Genomic DNA, 19543 nt, shown 5'->3' on the forward strand with positions numbered 1-19543 from the left:
TGTTGGAGCTGCACTCATCCAGGCAAGTGAAGAGTATTCCATCACACTCCTGACTTGTGCCTTGTAGATGGTGGAAAGGCTTTGGGGAGTCAGGAGGTGAGTCACTTGCCACAGAATACCCAGCCTCTGACCTGCTCTCGTAGCCACAATATTTATATGACTGGTCCAGTTAAGTTTCTGGTCAATGGTGACCCCCAGGATGTTGATGGTGGCGGATTCGGCGATGGTCATGCTGTTGAATGTCAAGGGGAGGTGGTTAGACTCCCTCTTGTTGGAGATGGTCATTGCCTGGCACTTGTCTGGCGCGAATGTTACTTGCCACATATCAGCCCATCCCTGGATGTTGTCCAGGTCGTGCTTTATGCAGGCTCAGACTGTTTCATTATCTGAGAGGTTGCGAATGGAACTGAACACTGTGCAATCATCAGCGAACATCCCCATTTCTGACCTTATGATGGAGGGAAGGTCATTGATGAAGCAGCTGAAGATGGTTGGGCCGAGGACACTGCCCTGAGGAACTCCTGCAGCAATGTCCTGGGGCTGAGATGATTGGTCTTCGACAACCACTACCACCTTCCGTTGTGCTAGGTATGACTCCAGCCACTGGAGAGTTTTCCCCCTGATTCCCATTGACTTCAATTTTACTAGGGCTCCTTGGTGCCACACTCGGTCAAATGCTGCCTTGATGTCAAAGGCAGTCACTCTCACCTCACCTCTGGAATTCAGCTCTTTTGTCCATGTTTGGACCAAGGCTGTAATGAGGTCTGGAGCCGAGTGGTCCTGGCGGAACCCAAACTGAGCATCAGCGAGCAGGTTATTGGTGAGTAAGTGCCGCTTGATAGCACTGTCGACGACACCTTCCGTCACTTTGCTGATGATTGAGAGTAGGGTGATGTGGCGTTAATTGGCCGGATTGGATTTGTCCTGCTTTTTGTGGACAAGACATACCCGGGTAATTTTCCACATTGTCGGGTAGATGCCAGTGTTGTAGCTGTACTGGAACAGCTTGGCTAGAGGCGCAGCTAGTTCTGGAGCGCAAGTCTTCAGCACTACAGCTGGGATGTTGTCGGGGCCCATCGCCTTTGCCGTATCCAGTGCACTCAGCCGTTTGTTGATATCACGTGGAGTGAATCAAATTGGCTGAAGACTGGCTTCTGTGATGGTGGGGATATCGGGAGGAGGCCGAGATGGATCATCCACTCGGCACTTCTGGCTGAAGATGGTTGCAAACGCTTCAGCCTTGTCTTTTGCACTTACGCACTAGGCTCTGCCATCATTGAGGATGGGGATGTTTACAGAGCCTCCTCCTCCTCCCGTTAGTTGTTTAATTGTCCACCACCATTCACGACTGGATGTGGCAGGACTGCAGAGCTTTGATCTGATCCGTTGGTTGTGGGATCGCTTAGCTCTGTCTATAGCATGTTGCTTCCGCTGTTTAGCCTGCTTCCGCTGTTTAGGTATGCCTAGTACTGCTCCTGGCATGCTCTTCTACACTCCTCATTGAACCAGGGTTGATCCCCTGGCTTGTTGGTAATGGTAGAGTGAGGAATATGCCGGGCCATGAGGTTACAGATTGTGCTGGAATACAATTCTGCTGCTGCTGATGGCCCACAGTGCCTCATGGATGCCCAGTTTTGAGCTGCTAGATCTGTTCTGAATCTATCCCATTTAGCACGGTGGTAGTGCCACACAACACGTTGGATGGTATCTTCAGTGCAAAGACGGGACTTCGTCTCCATGAGGACTGTGCGGTGGTCACTCCTACCAATACTGTCATGGACAGATGCATTTGCGACAGGCAGATTGGTGAGGACGAGGTCAAGTAAGTTTTTCCCTCATGTTGGTTCGCTCACCACCTGCTGCAGGCCCAGTCTGGCAGCTATGTCTTTCAGGACTCGGCCAGCTCGGTCAGTCGTGGTGCTACCGAGCCACTCTTGGTGATGGACATTGAAGTCCCCCACCCAATGTCTGATAGAACATTTACTCTATCGCTTTCTAAAGTCAAAGAAATCACGAGGGCACATCATATATCGAGTAAGCCTAATAATGCCAAGAGTTTCTGTTTGACCCTGAGCTTACTACAATCACCAGATACTGAGCAGATAAAGGCACACTCCTGTTCATAGAGAGTGAGGGCTTGCTAATGGGAGTCATCTTTGATGCTGAACTCAAGGAAAATATCTGAAGGTAAAAGTTCCAAAACCATATCAATGGTACCAGTGAACATGGTGCAAAGCAATTTTTAAAAAACTTTTTGGTCTTGGCAAAGATATGACTGTGCTGTTAGCTCTACTCTAACATTAAAAATCTAACTGGCATTTGGATGCCAGTGACCAGACCTCTATGTAGAATTACAAGAGTGCATGCATGAAAATTCAGTTTGCCTGATTGGAGAGTGATATTGAGCTAGCATTATAATTCCATGCTAGTGGCTAGCATCACTTTAAATCAGATACTAGTGCCAAACCAGCATCTGAACTGTAATAGGGGAATTAGTAACATTCTAAATCTAATATCACAAATTGCAAGCAATGACAAAGTTTGGATAGTATTACAATCTATCTATTTTATTAGAGCACTCAACTAATATTCCACCTTTAGGGTTTTCAATAAAATTGGATTTTTTTGATGGCAGTCAACTAAACTTTTATTTTGAAAGAGAACTGGATGGCTCAGCGGGACATCACACTGTCTTTTTTCTACTTGGGCCGAGGTGTGAAATAAACTGGCAAGAAGAGGTAGGGAAAGGGAAAAAGGGAATGGAATTTTTACGGTGTGCATAGGACTCCTTTCTTAACCAGTATGTAAGAAGACCAAGAAAGGAATCACTGTTGAATCTAGTAATGGGAAATGAACCAGAGCAGATAAGAGAAGTAAGCGTTGGGGAACATTTAGCGATCATAACATAATAAGGTTTAAAATAATGATTGAGAAAGGCATAAGAAAGACAAAGACCAAAGTAATAGATTGGAAAAAAGTTAATTTTGAGGGGATGAGAATGGAACTAGGGAAGGAAAACTGGAAAAGAATTTGACATGGAGGTAGAATGGCAGTGGGAAATATTTAAAACGGTGATCAAAAGAGTTCAGGAGAAATATATTCCTCTCTAAGAAGCAAGAACAAACTAGCCAATGATGAAACACCATGGATGAATAAAGAAATAAGGGTAACATTGAAACTAAAGAAAAAGACATACTCCAAGTACATAGACAATAAAGGAGCTGATTACAAAAAGGAATACGAAGAGGTTAGAAAAGAAATCTAAAGAACAATTAGGAAAGCAAAGAGGAACTACGAAACTAAGTTATCAAGGAATATAAAAATAAATAGTAAAGTATTCTACAAATACAAAAGAAAAATCAGGATAGGAATGGGGCCATTAAGGGATGCACAAGATAAATTTACAGGTAATGATAGCAAAATGGCAAAAATATCGAAGAGTTACTTTGCCTCAGTATTTAACAAGGAGACTAACAAAGTGGGCATGACAATAGAAGAAGAGATCAAAAAAGATATAAAAACATTTAAGATAGAAAGGGGGGGGGGGGAAGAGAATTGGCAAACTAATCAAACTTAGAGGGGATAAAACCACTGATCTGGATGGATTGCATCCGCACATATTAGAAGAAGTTAGGGAGGAGATAGCAGGGGCACTATTTCATTAGAAAAGAGAATAGTCCCAGAGGACTGGCAGACAGCTAATGTGACTCCTATGTTTAATAAGGGTGGTAGAACAAGTCCAGGGAACTTATAGACCACTCAGCTTAATGTCGGTGGTAGGGAAGATAATGGAATCCTTACTCAAAGATCTAATAGAAAAATATTTAGAGAACAAAAATATAATAAAGAATAGTCAACACAGATTTCAGAAGGGAAAGTCATGCTTGACCAAACTTATTGAATTCTTTGAAGAAGTAACAAAGAGTAGACAAGGGTGATGTAGTACATAAGAACATAAGAAATAGGAGCAGGAGTAGGCCAATCGGCCCCTCGAGCCTGCTCCGCCATTCAATAAGATCATGGCTGATCTGGTCCTAACCTCAAATCTAAATTCATGTCCAATTCCCTGCCCGCTCCCCGTAACCCCTAATTCCCTTTACTTCTAGGAAACTGTCTATTTCTGTTTTAAATTTATTTAATGATGTAGCTTCCACAGCTTCCTGGGGCAGCAAATTCCACAGACCTACCACCCTCTGAGTGAAGAAGTTTCTCCTCATCTCAGTTTTGAAAGAGCAGCCCCTTATTCTAAGATTATGCCCCCTCGTTCTAGTTTCACCCATCCTTGGGAACATCCTTACCGCATCCACCCGATCAAGCCCCTTCACAATCTTATATGTTTCAATAAGATCGCCTCTCATTCTTCTGAACTCCAATGAGTAGAGTCCCAATCTACTCAACCTCTCCTCATATGTCCGCCCCCTCATCCCCGGGATTAACCGAGTGAACCTTCTTTGTACTGCCTCGAGAGCAAGTATGTCTTTTCTTAAGTATGGACACCAAAACTGTATGCAGTATTCCAGGTGCGGTCTCACTAATACCTTATATAACTGCAGCAATACCTCCCTGTTTTTATATTCTATCCCCCTAGCAATAAAAGCCAACATTCTGTTGGCCTTCTTGATCACCTGCTGCACCTGCATACTAACCTTTTGATTTTCTTGCACTAGGACCCCCAGATCCCTTTGTACTGCAATACTTTCCAGTTTCTCGCCATTAAGATAATAACTTGCATAACCTCACATTTTCCAACATTGTATTGCATCTGCCAAATCTCCGCCCACTCACCCAGCCTGTCTATATCCCCTTGTAGGTTTTTTATGTCCTCCTCACTCTCTACTTTCCCTCCCATCTTTGTATCATCTGAAAACTTTGATATATTACACTTGGTCCCCTCCTCCAAATCGTTAATATAGATTGTAAAGAGTTGGGGACCCAGCACCGACCCCTGCGGAACACCACTGGCTACTGGTTGCCAGTCCGAGAATGTACCGTTTATCCCAACTCTCTGCTTCCTGTTAAATAACCAATCCTTCACCCATGCCAGAATATTACCCCGAATCCAGTGATTCTTTATCTTGAGCAATAATCTTTTATGTGGCACCTTGTCGAATGCCTTCTGGAAGTCTAAATACACTACGTCCACTGGTTCCCCTTTATCCACTCTGTACGTTATATCCTCAAAGAACTCAAGCAAATTTGTCAGACATGACTTCCCCTTCGTAAAGCCATACTGACTTTGTCCTATTAAATTATGTTTATCCAAATGTTCCGCTACTGTCTCCTTAATAATAGACTCCAAAATTTTACCCACCACAGATGTTAGGCTAACTGGTCTATAATTTCCAGCCTTCTGCCTACTACCCTACTAGTAGATGTAATCTATTTGGATTTTCAAAAGGTCTTCGATAAGGTATCATATTGTAGACTCATGACTAAAGGTTAGAGCATGTGAGTCAGGGGACAGGTGGTGGAATGGATAGCAAGTTGGCTACAAAACAGAAAACGGAGAGTAGGGGTTAAGGGTAGCTGCTCAGACTAGCAAAAGGTGGGAAATGGTGTTCCACTGGGATCGGTGTTGGGACCACTGTTGTTCACAATTTACATTAACGATTTAGATTCTGAAATCGGAACTACAATTTCAAAATTTGCAGACGACACCAAATTGTGGGGTGTCGTTAATATAAAGGAAGGATGCATCAAAATACAAGAGGACATTAATAAACTTGTAGAATGGGTATGTAATTGGCAAATGAATCTCAATATAGACAAGTGTGAAGTGGTGCATTTTGGTAGGAAGAATAAGGAGGCCACATACTGCTTGGATAATAAGAGTCTAAACGGAGCAAAAGAGCAAAAGGATCTAGGGGTACAGATACACAAATCACTAAAAGTAGCGACGCACGTTAATAAGGCCACAAAAAAGGCAAATCAAGCACTGGGTTTCATTTCTAGGAGGGATAGAATGGAAAGCAGAGAAGTTATGTTAAACTTGTATAGAACCTTGGTTAGACCACACTTGGAGTACTGTGCATAGTTCTGGTCTCCATATTTTAGAAAGGATATAGAAGCATTGGAGAGGGTGCAAAATAGATTCACAAGGATGATACCATAACTGAGGGGATATACTTATGAGGAAAGGCTGATCAGGCTGGGGCACTTTTCTCTCGAAAAGAGATGGCTGAGGGGTGACCTGATAGAGGTCTTCAAGATAATAAAAGGATTTGATAGGGTAGATGTAGAGAAAATGTTTCCACTTGTGGGTGAGTCCAAAACTAGAGGTCATAAATATAAAACAGCCACTAATAAATCCAATAGGGAATTCAGGAGAAACTTCTTTACCCAAAGAGTGATAAGAATGTGGAACACGGTACCACAAGGAGCAGTTGAGGCAAATACACAGATGCATTTAAGGGGAAGCTAGATATGCATTGGAGGGAGAAAGGAATAGAAGGGTATTCTGATAAGGTTAGATGAAGTAGGGAGGGAGGAGGCTCATGTGGAGCATAAACGCTGGGATAGACCAGTTGGGTCAAATGGCCTGTTTCTGTGCTGTAGTTTCGATGTAACTCAATGTAACTCAGACTGATGGGATTACTCTTCTTTGCTGTAAGGGTCCTACATGCAATGAGTTTAGACGACCTCAACCCAACATCTACTGGTTTCAGGCTCACAGGACAAAACAGCATGTAATTCAGTACAAATTGTCATTCTCACAAATAAGACACAATGATGGAAAAATTCACAATGGAGCAGCATGGATGCTTTTGTGAATTTTGAGCTAAGGTACACTGGTGGACAGAATAGAGTGACTTCATGCCATCAACAACTTACATTTATATAATACTCATGGCATACAGAGATCTCTCAGAGTGCTTTATAGGGCAGTGCATAGTAAGAGAATTGAGCAGGAGAGAGAAAGGGAAGAGGGTCAGAAAATGGTAAAAGCATAAAGAGAAGGTCTTAAGGAGGCTTTGAAGATAGAAAGGGAGGTGATAAGGCAGAGATGCTGAGGGAAGAAGTTCCAGAGAGTGAGGGCATAGACGCTAAAGAAGCAGCCACTGACGGTTGAGCGGAGGGACCAAGGAATGGTAAGTAGGCTAGCTTTGGAGGAACGGAGAGGAAGAACACAGGCTACAGGTTATTGGATAGTGGAAGTGGGGAGGCCGTCCAGGAGAGCATGACAGAAATCCAACCACAAGGTGATAAACATGTGGGTTAGAATTTTGGCAGAAGAGGGAGAGGTGGGGGCAGACCAGAGTGGTGTTTTGGAGGTGAAGGAAAACTTGAAAACGATTAGCAAATCAGTCAGCCAAACTCATACAAACAATTCAAATATCAGAAACCAGAGCATAGCAGAAGCAAAATAAATCATTGTTCATAACTAAACATATTACTTTGGGTAGCCACCAATGTATGCAATTTTAAACTTGTCATCGCAATATGGTTCTATAGGATGCCAGTATCACTGCAAGCAGCAGCAAAAGAAATTTCATTTGAGGTTTTCAGCTAAATGCAAAAAAGTTATATATGCTCATAAATGTCACACAAAAAAGCTGCACTTTGCTCATTCTGGTTCATATTTCAATGCGTGTTCTGTATCTGCAGTGAATGCTCAGGTTGCACATATTAAATTGCTGCAATCAGAATAATTAATGATAACTATAATTGTTTAACACATTTCTGTATATAAAACTTTTAAATAAAACATACTTTTGCGACTTCCCAGGCCTGTTTAGGCCACAGTGGAGGAGAGCAGTTGCCCCAGTATATCATACTGTTTTGATTTGTATGGTGGCTCAGAATTTCCCTTTTCCATTCTTCGCACAAAGAACAGGCCCTCTGAAACTAAAAAGAAAATAGGCTCTTAAATTTTGTGGATAGACACAGGATGAGTCAACAGTTAAAAAAAAGGCAACTTATCTTCATCAGGAACATCAATGAGAATATCTAGAAATATCTAAAAGTGTTGGGACATTCTGCAATTCAACTTCAGGTACATTGTAAATTTTTTTTTAAAAAAGTATATATTCACCTGCAAAAAAAATCAAGCTGCCTCTGGAAACCTTATGTCTGGCCACTTAAGTTTCGGTGATATTCTGAACTGAAAATAAAATTTCTCTACGTTTTGACAATTCAGGTTGCTACAAATGATGCAAAAGTCAAAAACGGTGGTTAACCTTACCTATTAATTCTTAGCAAAAGTGAAGCCACACCATTATTTATTTTTCAGACAAATGTTGAGGAGCACAAGAAACAATAATAATGAGAACAAAAGAATAAATTTACATCAATTTGTGATAAAAAGTAAATTAGCAGAAGTTTATTGTTCATCTGTAGATCATTAGCCCTGCACCAAAATCCTAGATACAGGTCACCTGTACCCCTCTGAACCACAAAAGTGCCATGGACAACAAGGGGGAAACAGATAAATATTAACAGATTCCACCCAAAATATCAGTAATGGAGGGGGGAAGGGAGATGTAAAATAAGGTAAACGTATGTGCATTCTTCTTTTCAGTGGGAGCACTTTAAGTTGATATTGCAAAAAGCTGATATTCTCTCTATAATGAATTGAAATCTACAAGGAAATGTCATTCGAGAGGAGGGTTAGAGCTCAGGTGAAATATGTAATTGTTTTAATTTGTTATTTTGGACATTAGAAATGTTAGTTACTAAGAAAATAGGTGGACTTTTTTTCTATGAAAAGCACTCAGTGGTTCATTTCTTGGCTTCAAATAAAGCAGCAGAAAATCAACACAAACTGTTGACATTATAAATGTTGACATATAAATTGTGTCACATGAAGTAAGATTAATGTATACAGGCATTGCATGCTATATGCAAGACTTTTAACATTACTAGCTGATCCCCAGTGGCATTGCACATGGGGAGTCAATACCACACACACTGTTCATGTGTAATCGCATTGCTCCTTAGGAATATGATGTCAACTTGCTTTGAAAAAGTGCATGACAGAAACTCTTATTAATATGATAGCGATAGCTGAAAAGAGCTGTGGGGGAACAAATGGATTACAGCAGAAGAGAAAAGGAGACCAGGGGAAGCCTCCATTGAAAGGCAGGATTGGGTCGAATCAGGTCAAGGATTCCACTAGCAGCAACAAATAAAGCAGCAAGAGGGACAAATGCATTGTAGCAGAACAAAAGAGAGAGAGCAGCGGAAGCCTCCATAAAAGATGGGGTAAGGTCAGATGAGGTTTGAGATTTTACCGACAACCATGAAAAGGGCACTGAGAGGAATAAAGGGATTACAACAGAACAAAAAAAAGGTAGAGAACAGGGAAGTCTCCATTAAAAGGCAGAGTTTTAGGACTTCCACTGGCAGCCACAAAAAGGACAGTAAGGGGAACAAATGGAGAACAATAGCAGCAGACCAAAAAAGAGAATGGGGTAGCCACCAGTATAACAGGTTTGGCTCAGGTCAGCAGCAACTTAAAGATCAGGTCAGGGATTCGGTTGCCACCAAAAGATTGGGTTCGGTCAGAGATTCAGCAGCGTTTCAAGGATTGTGCCCAGTCAAGTTAATGATTTGGCAGCCATCAAAAGGGTCTGGTCAGATTCAGGATTCTCTCAGGCATTGAAGGATCAGGTCAGGAGGTAGAAAGGTCTGGACAGGGATTTGGCAGCCATTCAAGGGTTGGGTTAGGGATTCATCAGACTTTCAAGAGTCAGGTTGGTAGGTGGAAAGGTCAGATCAAGTTGCAAGGGAATCAGGCAGCCATCGATTGCAGGGTGGGAATGAAAGAGTCGAGTTGACAATCATTCAAAGGTTGGGTCAGGTCAGGGATTCCCAGGCATCAAAAAAAAAGCACTTATTAACATACAAAACTTAGCAAAAATTTCTGACAACTTCAGAGTGGAGCAGTTTGCGTTCACTTTTGAATTTCATGCAGCACAGAAATAAGCATGTGGGACACATGAGATTAAATGCCTACAGCACCACCAGTGGTGGTTCAGGTGAGCAATGGAAGATGAGACACAGCAGCACCACCAGTAGTAGGAGGGTTGCAACTGAAATTCCCAATCATGAAAGTTGACAGACATAATTTAATGTAAAATGTTGATTTAGGACCTCAATAGGAAATGTTGACAGAAGTATCACCAAAAATCATGACAACAGGTAGTAAGGTTTTGTGGACAGGAAGTGCATGTCCTACACAAGATTGTTAAATGTGTACTTTTTAAACTTAATAAACTTTCCTCTGTACCTTTTCCCATCACCACTGTAGCTGTAACTGAGGCAACCACTAATAGAAAGTTTCTCTTCAGTCTCCAACTACATCTGTTTGGTTTGTTTTACAAAATTATTTGTAGAAAAGCTAGAGGAAACACTTTAAAAGCTGAGCGATAAAGCATATATTGAGCTTTTCATTTAAAAAAAGAGGGTGTGCGTATATGCACTTTAAATACAACAGATTGATTACACACCTCTTGTAGCTTTTGCATATGTTCAAATTATAAACATTCTATTTATTTTTTTCAATAAAATCAAACTATTACCATCATATCAGCCTTGTTACAATCATCAGCAAAGTGATGGTAGGAATCATCAATAGTGCCATCAAGCAGCACTGATCCACTGGGTACGGTAGCATAGTGGTTATGTTACTGGACTAATAATCCAGAGGCCGAGACTAAAATCCAGAGTCATGAGTTCAAATCCCGCCACGGCATATGGCGAATTTAAATTCAATTAATTAAATAAAAAAATCTGGAATTAAAATACTAGTATTAGTAATGATGGCCATGAAACTACCGGATTGTCGTAAAAACCCATCTGGTTCACTAATGTCCATTAGGGAAGGAAACCTACCATCCTTACCCGGTCTGGACTATATGTGACTCCAGACCCACAGCAATGTGGTTGATTCTTAATTGCCCTCTGAAATGGCCAAGCAAACCACTCAGTTGTAAAATCTCGCTCCGAAAAGTCATAATAAGAATAAAACCGGAAGGACCACTAGGCACTGGACACGACAACGGCAAAACACCAAGCCCAGTCGACCCTGCAAAGTCCTCCTTACGAACATCTGGGGACTTGTGCCAAAATTGGGAGAGCTGTCAAGCAACAGCCTGACATAGCCATACTCACAGAATCATACCTTTCAGCCAACGTCCCAGACTTTTCCCTCATCCATCCCTGGGTATGTCCTGTCCCACCGGCAGGACAGACCCACCAGAGGTGGCGGTACAGTGATATACAGTCAGGAGGGTGTGGCCCTGGGAGTCCTCAACATTGACTCTGGACCTCATGAAATCTCATGGCATCAGGTCAAACATGGGCAAGGAAACCTCCTGCTGATTACCACCTACTGTCTTCCCTCAGCTGATGAATCAGTCCTCCTCCATGTTGAGCACCACTTGGAGGAAGCACTGAGGGTAGCAAGGGCACAGAATGTACTCTGGGTGGGGGACTTCAATGTCCATCACCAAGAGTGGCTCGGTAGCACCACTGCTGGCCGAGTCCTGAAGGACAAAGCTGCCAGACTGGGCCTGCGGCAGATGGTGAGCGAACCAACACGAGGGAAAAACTTACTTGACCTCGTCCTCACCAATCTACCTGTCGCAAATGCATCTGTCCACGACAGTATTGGTAGGAGTGACCACCGCACAGTCCTCGTGGAGATGAAGTCCCGTCTTCACACTGAGGACACCATCCAACGTGTTGTGTGGCACTACCACCGTGCTAAATGGGATAGATTCAGAACAGATCTAGCAGCTCAAAACTGGGCATCCATGAGGTGCTGTGGGGCAGCAGCAGAATTGTATTCCAGCACAATCTGTAACCTCAATGGCCCGGCATATTCCTCACTCTACCATTACCAACAAGCCAGGGGATCAACCCTGGTTCAATGAGGAGTGTAGAAGAGCAGCCCCAGGTGTACCTAAAAATGAGGTGCCAACCTGGTGAAGCTACAACTCAGGACTACATGCATGCTAAACAGCGGAAGCAACATGCTATAGACAGAGCTAAGTGATTCCACAACCAACGGATCAGATCAAAGATCTGCAGTCCTGCCACATCCAGTTGTGAATGGTGGTGGACAATTAAACAACTAACGGGAGGAGGAGGCTCTGCAAACATCCCCATCCTCAATGATGGCGGAGTCCAGCACGTGAGTGCAAAAGACAAGGCTGAAGCGTTTGCAACCATCTTCAGCCAGAAGTGCCGAGTGGATGATCCATCTCGGCCTCCTCCCGATATCCCCACCATCACAGAAGTCCTGTCCACAAAAAGCAGGACAAATCCAATCCGGCCAATTACCACCCCATCAGTCTACTCTCAATCATCAGCAAAGTGATGGAAGGTGTCGTCGACAGTGCTATCAAGCGGCACTTACTCACCAATAACCTGCTCACCGATGCTCAGTTTGGGTTCCGCCAGGACCACTCGGCTCCAGACCTCATTACAGCCTTGGTCCAAACATGGACAAAAGAGCTGAATTCCAGAGGTGAGGTGAGAGTGACTGCCCTTGACATCAAGGCAGCATTTGACCGAGTGTGGCACCAAGGAGCCCTAGTAAAACTGAAGTCAATGGGAATCAGGGGGAAAACTCTCCAGTGGCTGGAGTCATACCTAGCACAAAGGAAGATGGTAGTGGTTGTTGGAGGCCAATCATCTCAGCCCCAGGACATTGCTGCAGGAGTTCCTCAGGGCAGTGTCCTAGGCCCAACCATCTTCAGCTGCTTCATCAATGACCTTCCCTCCATCATAAGGTCAGAAATGGGGATGTTTGCTGATGACTGTACAGTGTTCAGTTCCATTCGCAACCCCTCAGATAATGAAGCAGTCCGAGCCCGCATGCAGCAAGACCTGGACAACATCCAGGCTTGGGCTCATAAGTGGCAAGTAACATTCGCGCCAGATAAGTGCCAGGCAATGACCATCTCCAACAAGAGAGAGTCTAACCACCTCCCCATGACATTCAACGGCATTACCATCGCCGAATCCCTCAACATCCTGGGGGTCACCATTGACCAGAAACTTAACTGGACCAGCCATATAAATACTGTGGCTATGAGAGCAGGTCAGAGGCTGGCTATTCTGCGGCGAGTGACTCACCTCCTGACTCCCCAGAGCCTTTCCACCGCCTACAAGGCACAAGTCAGGAGTGTGATGGAATACTCTCCACTTGCTTGGATGAGTGCAGCTCCAACAACACTCAAGAAGCTCGACACCATCCAGGATAAAGCAGCCCGCTTGATTGGCACCCCATCCACCACCCTAAACATTCACTCCCTTCACCACCGGCGCACTGTGGCTGCAGTGTGTACCATCCACAGGATGCACTGCAGCAACTCGCCAAGGCTTCTTCGACAGCACCTCCCAAACCAGCGACCTCTACCACCTAGAAGGACAAGAGCAGCAGGCACATGGGAACAACACCACCTGCACGTTCCCCTCCAAGTCACATACCATCCCGACTTGGAAATATATCGCCGTTCCTTCATTGTCGCTGGGTCAAAATCCTGGAACTCCCTTCCTAACAGCACTGTGGGAGAAACTTCACCACACGGACTGCAGCGGTTCAAGAAGGCGGCTCAACACCACCTTCTCAAGGGCAATTAGGGATGGGCAATAAATGCCGGCCTCGCCAGCGACGCCCACATCCCATGAACGAATAAAAAAAACCTGCTCACCAATGCTCAGTGGGTCTGGTGGAACCTGAACTCAGCTCCAGACCATATCACAATCCTGACCAGACATGGATGCAAGAGTTGAATGGCAGAGGAGAGTGACGACCCTTGAAATCAAGGCAGCATGTCAACTATGGCCTCAAGGAACCCTAGTAAAATTGAGGTTAATCGAGATCAAAGGGAAAACTCTCCAGTGACTGGAGTCATACTCAACACACAGGAAGGTGGTCATCAATGATGAAAGCCAATAATCAGTCCCAGGACATTGCTGCTAGGGGTCCTCAGGGCAGCATCCTTGGCCCCATCATCTTCAACAACCCTCCCTCCATCATAAGAGCAGGAATTGACTATTCGCTGATGATTCCAGTGTTTAGCTCCATTCACAACTTCTCTGATAACGAAGCAGCTGATGCCAGCCTAACATAGGACCTGGACAACATCCAGGCTCAGGCTGACAATGGACATGGCATTCGCACCATATAATGCCAAGCAATGACCATCTCCAAGAGAACGCCCAATTACCTCCCCCTGATCTTCAATGGCACCATCCTTACTTTGATATTTCATTATAAATTCCAATGTCCACCATAATCATGGAAACTGCCAATGTAAACTTGTCACACTGTAATTACATCCTCCTGCTAGTGGAGGTGCTTTAGCACTGAACCCACATTTTTCTCTAGTTTCTCTCCTATCTTCCTTCATGTTCTCTGAGCTCATTTTGTCTATGAAAAGTATTTTTTGTTTCCTTGATCCCATTCCCACTAAACTGTTAAGCACCCAGCTTCTCTTCCTGGCCCCACGTGCTAGTTGACATTGTAAATGGTTCCCTCTCCTCAGGTACTAACCCCTCCCTTTCAAAGCTGCCATCATTCCCTTCCTCAAAAAAGCCATCCTCAGTCCTTGTAAGCTACCACCCCATCTCAAAGGCCCTTGAATGTGTTGTCGCCTCCCAAATCTATGCCCATTTTTCCCGCAACTTCATGTTTGAATCTCTCCAATCAGGTATCTGCCCCTCCCGCAGCAATGAAACGGGCCTCAGCAAAGTCACAAATGGCATCCTCTGTGACCGTTACCATGGTGCACTATTCCTCCTCGACCTCTTTGCCACCTTTGACACAGTCAACCACATTATCCTCCTCCATTGCTCAGCTCAGAAGGACGGCCTTTGCTTAGTCAGGTTTCTTATCTGACATCCAGTCTTTGATGAGACAAAGTTAAACTTTGGGAAGACCAAAACCATTGTCTTCAGCTCCCACCACAAACTCCAAACCCTCGCCACCGATTCCATCCTCATCCCCGGTCACTGTCTCAGGTCGAACCAGACTGTTTTGTATCCTATTCAACCCCAAGCTGACCATATCTTCTCCAGCACAAAGACTGCTGACTGCAACCTCCATAACATCGCCTGTCTCGGCCCCTGCCTCAGCCAATCTTCTGCTGAAACTCTCATCCATGCCTGCCTTTGTCACCTTCAGACTTGACTTTTCCAATCCTCCCCTGGCTGGCCTCCCATCCTCCATAAACTTGAGCTCATCCAAACCTCTGCTGCCTGTATCCTATCCTGCACCAAATCCCACTCACCTTGTGTTCGCTGACCTACATTGGCTCTTGGTTCCCCAACAGCTGAATTAAAAATTCTCAGCCTTGTGTTTAAACATGTTAAAAAGTTAAAATATGTCACAGTTAAAAAATTCTGTACAGTTTTTGTCTCCTTACCTAAGGAAGGATATACTTGCCTTAGAGACGGTGCAACGAAGGTTCACTTGATTGATTCCTGAGATGAGAGGGTTGTCCAATGAGGAGAGATTGAGTCGAATGGGCCTATATTCTCTGGAGTTTAGAAGAACGAGAGGTGATCTCATTGAAACATATAAGATTCTGAGGGGGCTTGACAGGATAAATGCTTGGCTGGAGTTTCCCCTGGCTGGAGAATCTAGAACCAGGGGGTATAGTCGCAGAATAAGGGATCAGCCATTTAGGACTGAGATGGAGAGGAATTTCTCCACTTAAAGGGCTGTTTGGAATTCTCTACCCCAGAGGGCTGTGGATGCTGAATCGTTGAGTATATTCAAAGCTGAGATAGGTAGATTTTTGGACTCTATGGGAATCATGAGATATGGGGATCGGGCAGGAAAGTGGAGTTGAGGTCGAAGATCAGCCATGATTTTATTGAATGGCACAGCAGGCTCGAGGGGCCAAATGGCCTACTCCTGCTCCTATTTCTTATGTTCTTATATGGTCCTGCTGCTCCCTATCTCTGTAACCTCCTGCAGCCCTCCCCCACCACCACGCGACAGGATGCCTACTCTTGATACATATGTTTTACACCATATAATGTATAACATACACACACTTTGTCGCTCTGTTTTTATCCCGACAATCTGAGGTACGGGAATGCTAAGACTGCAGTTGTATATTCCCAGCCATTAGCAACCTAACCTTAGTTTCCAGACAGCACAGTGACAATAACAGATGCAGCAGGTTACCATCAATCTCTCGAACCCTCTGAACCCAGGAATTGCAAGGCACTGGTAATTATTTCAATACAGTATATAAACAAGTAACAAACTGTATCCTCTTAAGGAATGAAAATATTTTGAAATGCACATTATTTAAGGATGACGGGTAACACTTTCACTTTTAAAGGATGGTACTTATGGTCACAAAGGATACACTCGTTAGTTCCATCCCTGCTTCCTCCGCTCCTTTTGCCGTTGTTTCCTTTCAGAATCGTTGTTAGTGCAAAGGTGCTCTTATATAATCCCGATTCCTAATTTGCTCACCTTTATTCCTTGTGGTCTGCAAAAGTCCTTGCAGATCCCTTGCCGCAGAAACGAGTTGGTGCGAAGAAGAAATCGGTGGAACTTTTCCATTTCTGTGTGCACGAAGCCCAGTAGGCAGTCTCTCGTTTTCTGCAGACAGAAGCCTGCTTTAATCCAGTTTTTGTAACCTTCGTCATTGAGACGAATATTCAACTCCGACTGCATTACGTTTCAAATAAACAAAATTACTGCTGGTTCCAACACTTTCAAACTGTGCGAAGTTGACTGGTTCTAATTCGGCTACTTTGCGTTTGTTGCCTTTAATTTTCCTTGGTCTTGGAATCTTGTCCCGGCCAGAGCGCGTCCGACACTGCTGCGCGCGCACCCTTTTAGCTGGCGCGAGGACGTATTTCGCAGAAAGTGCGGAAGTAACATTAAGTCCAGTGGTGATAGCTTTACTCTGGACTTACTCGACAGGACTCAAAATATTTTGTTTGAAACGCGGGGCAGCATACAAACATTTTTTTTAAAAATTACAAAATATTACTAAGGTTCAGTCACGAATTAAAATCAGAATCGTGGCTCCCTTCCTGTAATTGGGGATTCCACTTTTGTCCCTTTCTTTAATTCTTTTCTTGTTTCTTCCTCTCTTTGAATGGCTGTCACACACTTTGCCTGGTTGGCATCTCCGTCTCTCCACCCTTGACATTTTGTGCAATCTTTTACCCTCGTTCTTTCTGCAAGTTTCTCGCTCTGTTGTCGTCTGCTTTATTTGTACGTCGCTCACATTTATTCATTACTTACAGAATTTACACTTTTTAAAGGCCAGGACACAATACAAGATGGCTAACAACGTATACCAGATTGGAGGTGGGTAGCGTGTTCAAGCAGGGAAAAGTTACCCACGAGCTGCTGCTACATGTACAGGTGAATGAGTACCTAGGTAATAAGGATGGGAAATCAAGGGCTGGGAGGGTGTGGGGCTGTACACCCAGACAAGATGGTTTTTCTGTTGATGTCACAATGGGTCAGGAGGCTATAGCCTTGGTCGGTATTGGTGCACATGAGAACTAGAATCAGAAAAGTTTACAGCACTTAGAAAATCATAGTATGATTAGGCAGAGTCAATATGGTTTTATGAAAGGGAAATCATGTTTAACAAATTTATTAGAATTTTGAGAATGTAAGTAGCAGGATAGATAAATGAGAAACAGTGGATGTCGTATATTTGGATTTTCAAAAGGCATTCAATAAGGCGCCACATAAAAGGTTGCTACGCAAGGTATGGGATCATGGGGTTGGGGTAATATATTAGCATGGATAGAGGATTGGTTAAAGAACAGAAAACAGAGTGTAGGGATAAACAGGTCATTCTCAGGTTGGCAGGCTATAACTAGTGGGGTGCCACAAGGACCAGTGCTTGGGCCTCAGCTATTTATAATCTATATTAATGACTTAGATGAAGGGACCGAGTGTAATGTATCCAAGTTTGCTGATGATGCAAAGCTAGGTGGGAAAGTAAGCTATGAGGAGGACACAAAAAGTCTGCAAAGGGATATAGACAGATTAAGTGAGCGGGCAAGAAGGTGCCAGTTTAAGTATAATGTGGGGAAATGTGAGGTTATTCATTTTGGTAGGAAGAATAGAAAAACACAATATTTTTAAATGGTGAGAAACTATTAAATGTTGGTGTTCAGAGAGACTTGGGTGTCCTCATACAAGAAACACAAAAAATCAGTATGCAGGTACAGCAGGTAATTAGAAAAGCAAATGGTATGTTGGCCTATATTGCAAGGGGGTTGGAGTACAAGAGTAAGGAAGTCTTACTACAGTTGTACATGGCTTTAGTGAGACCTCACCTGGAATACTGTGTACAATTTTGGTCTCCTTACCTAAGGAAGGATATACTTGCCCTGGAGGCGGTGCAACAAAGGTTCACTAGATTAATTCCTGAGATGAGGGTTGTCCTATGAGAAGTTGAGTAGAATGGACCTATTCTCTCTGGAGTTTAGAAGAATGAGAGATGATCTCATTGAAACACATATGATTATTAGGGGGCTTGACAGGGTAGATGCTGAGATTGTTTCCCCTGGCTAGAGAGTCTAGAACTGGGGGGCATATTCGCAGGATAGAGGGTCGGCCATTCAAGACTAAGATGAGGAGGAATTTCTTCATGCAGAGGGTTGTGAATCTTTGGAATTCTCTACCCCAGTGGACTGTGGATACTGAGTCATTGAATATATTCAAGGCTGAGATCGATAGATTTTTGGACTCTAAGGGAATCAAGGGATATGGGGATTGGGCGGGAAAGTGGAATTGAGTCGAAGATCAGCCATGAGTAGGCCGTATGGCTCGAGAGGCCATACGGCCTACTCCTGCTCCTATTTCTTATGTTCTTATTAGCACAGAAGGAGGCCATCTCCACACTAGAGAAGTATTCTCACCATATGTCCTGTATTTCCTCTTTCAAATATTCAATTTTTCATTAAAAGATGCAATTGTCTCTGCCTCAACCACTTCCTGTGGCAAAGCATTCCATGCTGAAACAACCGTCCGGGTAAAAAAATTTCTCCTATCACCTTTTCTCATTCTCTTAGTGAGCTCTTGTTACTTACTCCTCAACCACAGCAAATGTCTTTCCTGATTCATTCTTTCAAAACTTTTCATAAATTAGAAAAAAACTTCTATTAAATCTCCTTAGCTTTCTCTGCCCCAGTTAAATAATCCTAGTATTCAAAGTCTCTTCTCACAATTATAGTTTCCCATCCTTGGCATCATCCTAATAGACCTTGGTGTACGATACCTCTGCCTTTAATGTCTTTTCTGTGAGAAAAATAACTTGCATTTATGTAGTGCCTTTCACAACCTCAGGACATCCCAAAGTGTTTTACAGCCAATGAAGCACTTTTGAAGTGTTGTCACTGGTGTACCCCAGCACTGACACCTGGGGTACACCACTTCCAATCCAATGATACTTATTGTTACCTGTCTGCCAACCAGTTTGCCATCTATGCTGTTACATTTCTTCTTTCTATTGCCAGCTTGGCTCAGTCTTAACACTCTTGCATCTGAGTCAGAAGGACATATGTTCAAGCCAACCCAGGACTTGAGCACATAATC

The 19543-nt window shown here is 43.7% G+C and overlaps 1 protein-coding gene across 2 annotated transcripts in view; it reads right to left on the reverse strand.

Annotated features, from left to right (window-relative positions):
• LOC137327254 (uncharacterized protein CXorf38-like) overlaps positions 1-16785 on the reverse strand; it is a 75454-nt gene extending 58669 nt beyond the window's left edge. For both annotated transcript variants that reach the window (XM_067992883.1, XM_067992882.1), the window contains exons 1-2: positions 16445-16785; positions 7711-7845 (exon numbers count right to left, since the gene is read on the reverse strand). In XM_067992883.1, the coding sequence (XP_067848984.1) occupies positions 7711-7845; positions 16445-16648 (339 nt within the window). In that variant the 5' untranslated portion in view covers positions 16649-16785. The remainder of the gene's footprint in view (positions 1-7710; positions 7846-16444) is intronic.
• Between the last annotated feature and the right edge of the window lie 2758 nt (positions 16786-19543).

This window comes from Heptranchias perlo, chromosome 11 (genome assembly GCF_035084215.1).
Source record: "Heptranchias perlo isolate sHepPer1 chromosome 11, sHepPer1.hap1, whole genome shotgun sequence".
Lineage (NCBI taxonomy): Eukaryota > Metazoa > Chordata > Chondrichthyes > Hexanchiformes > Hexanchidae > Heptranchias > Heptranchias perlo.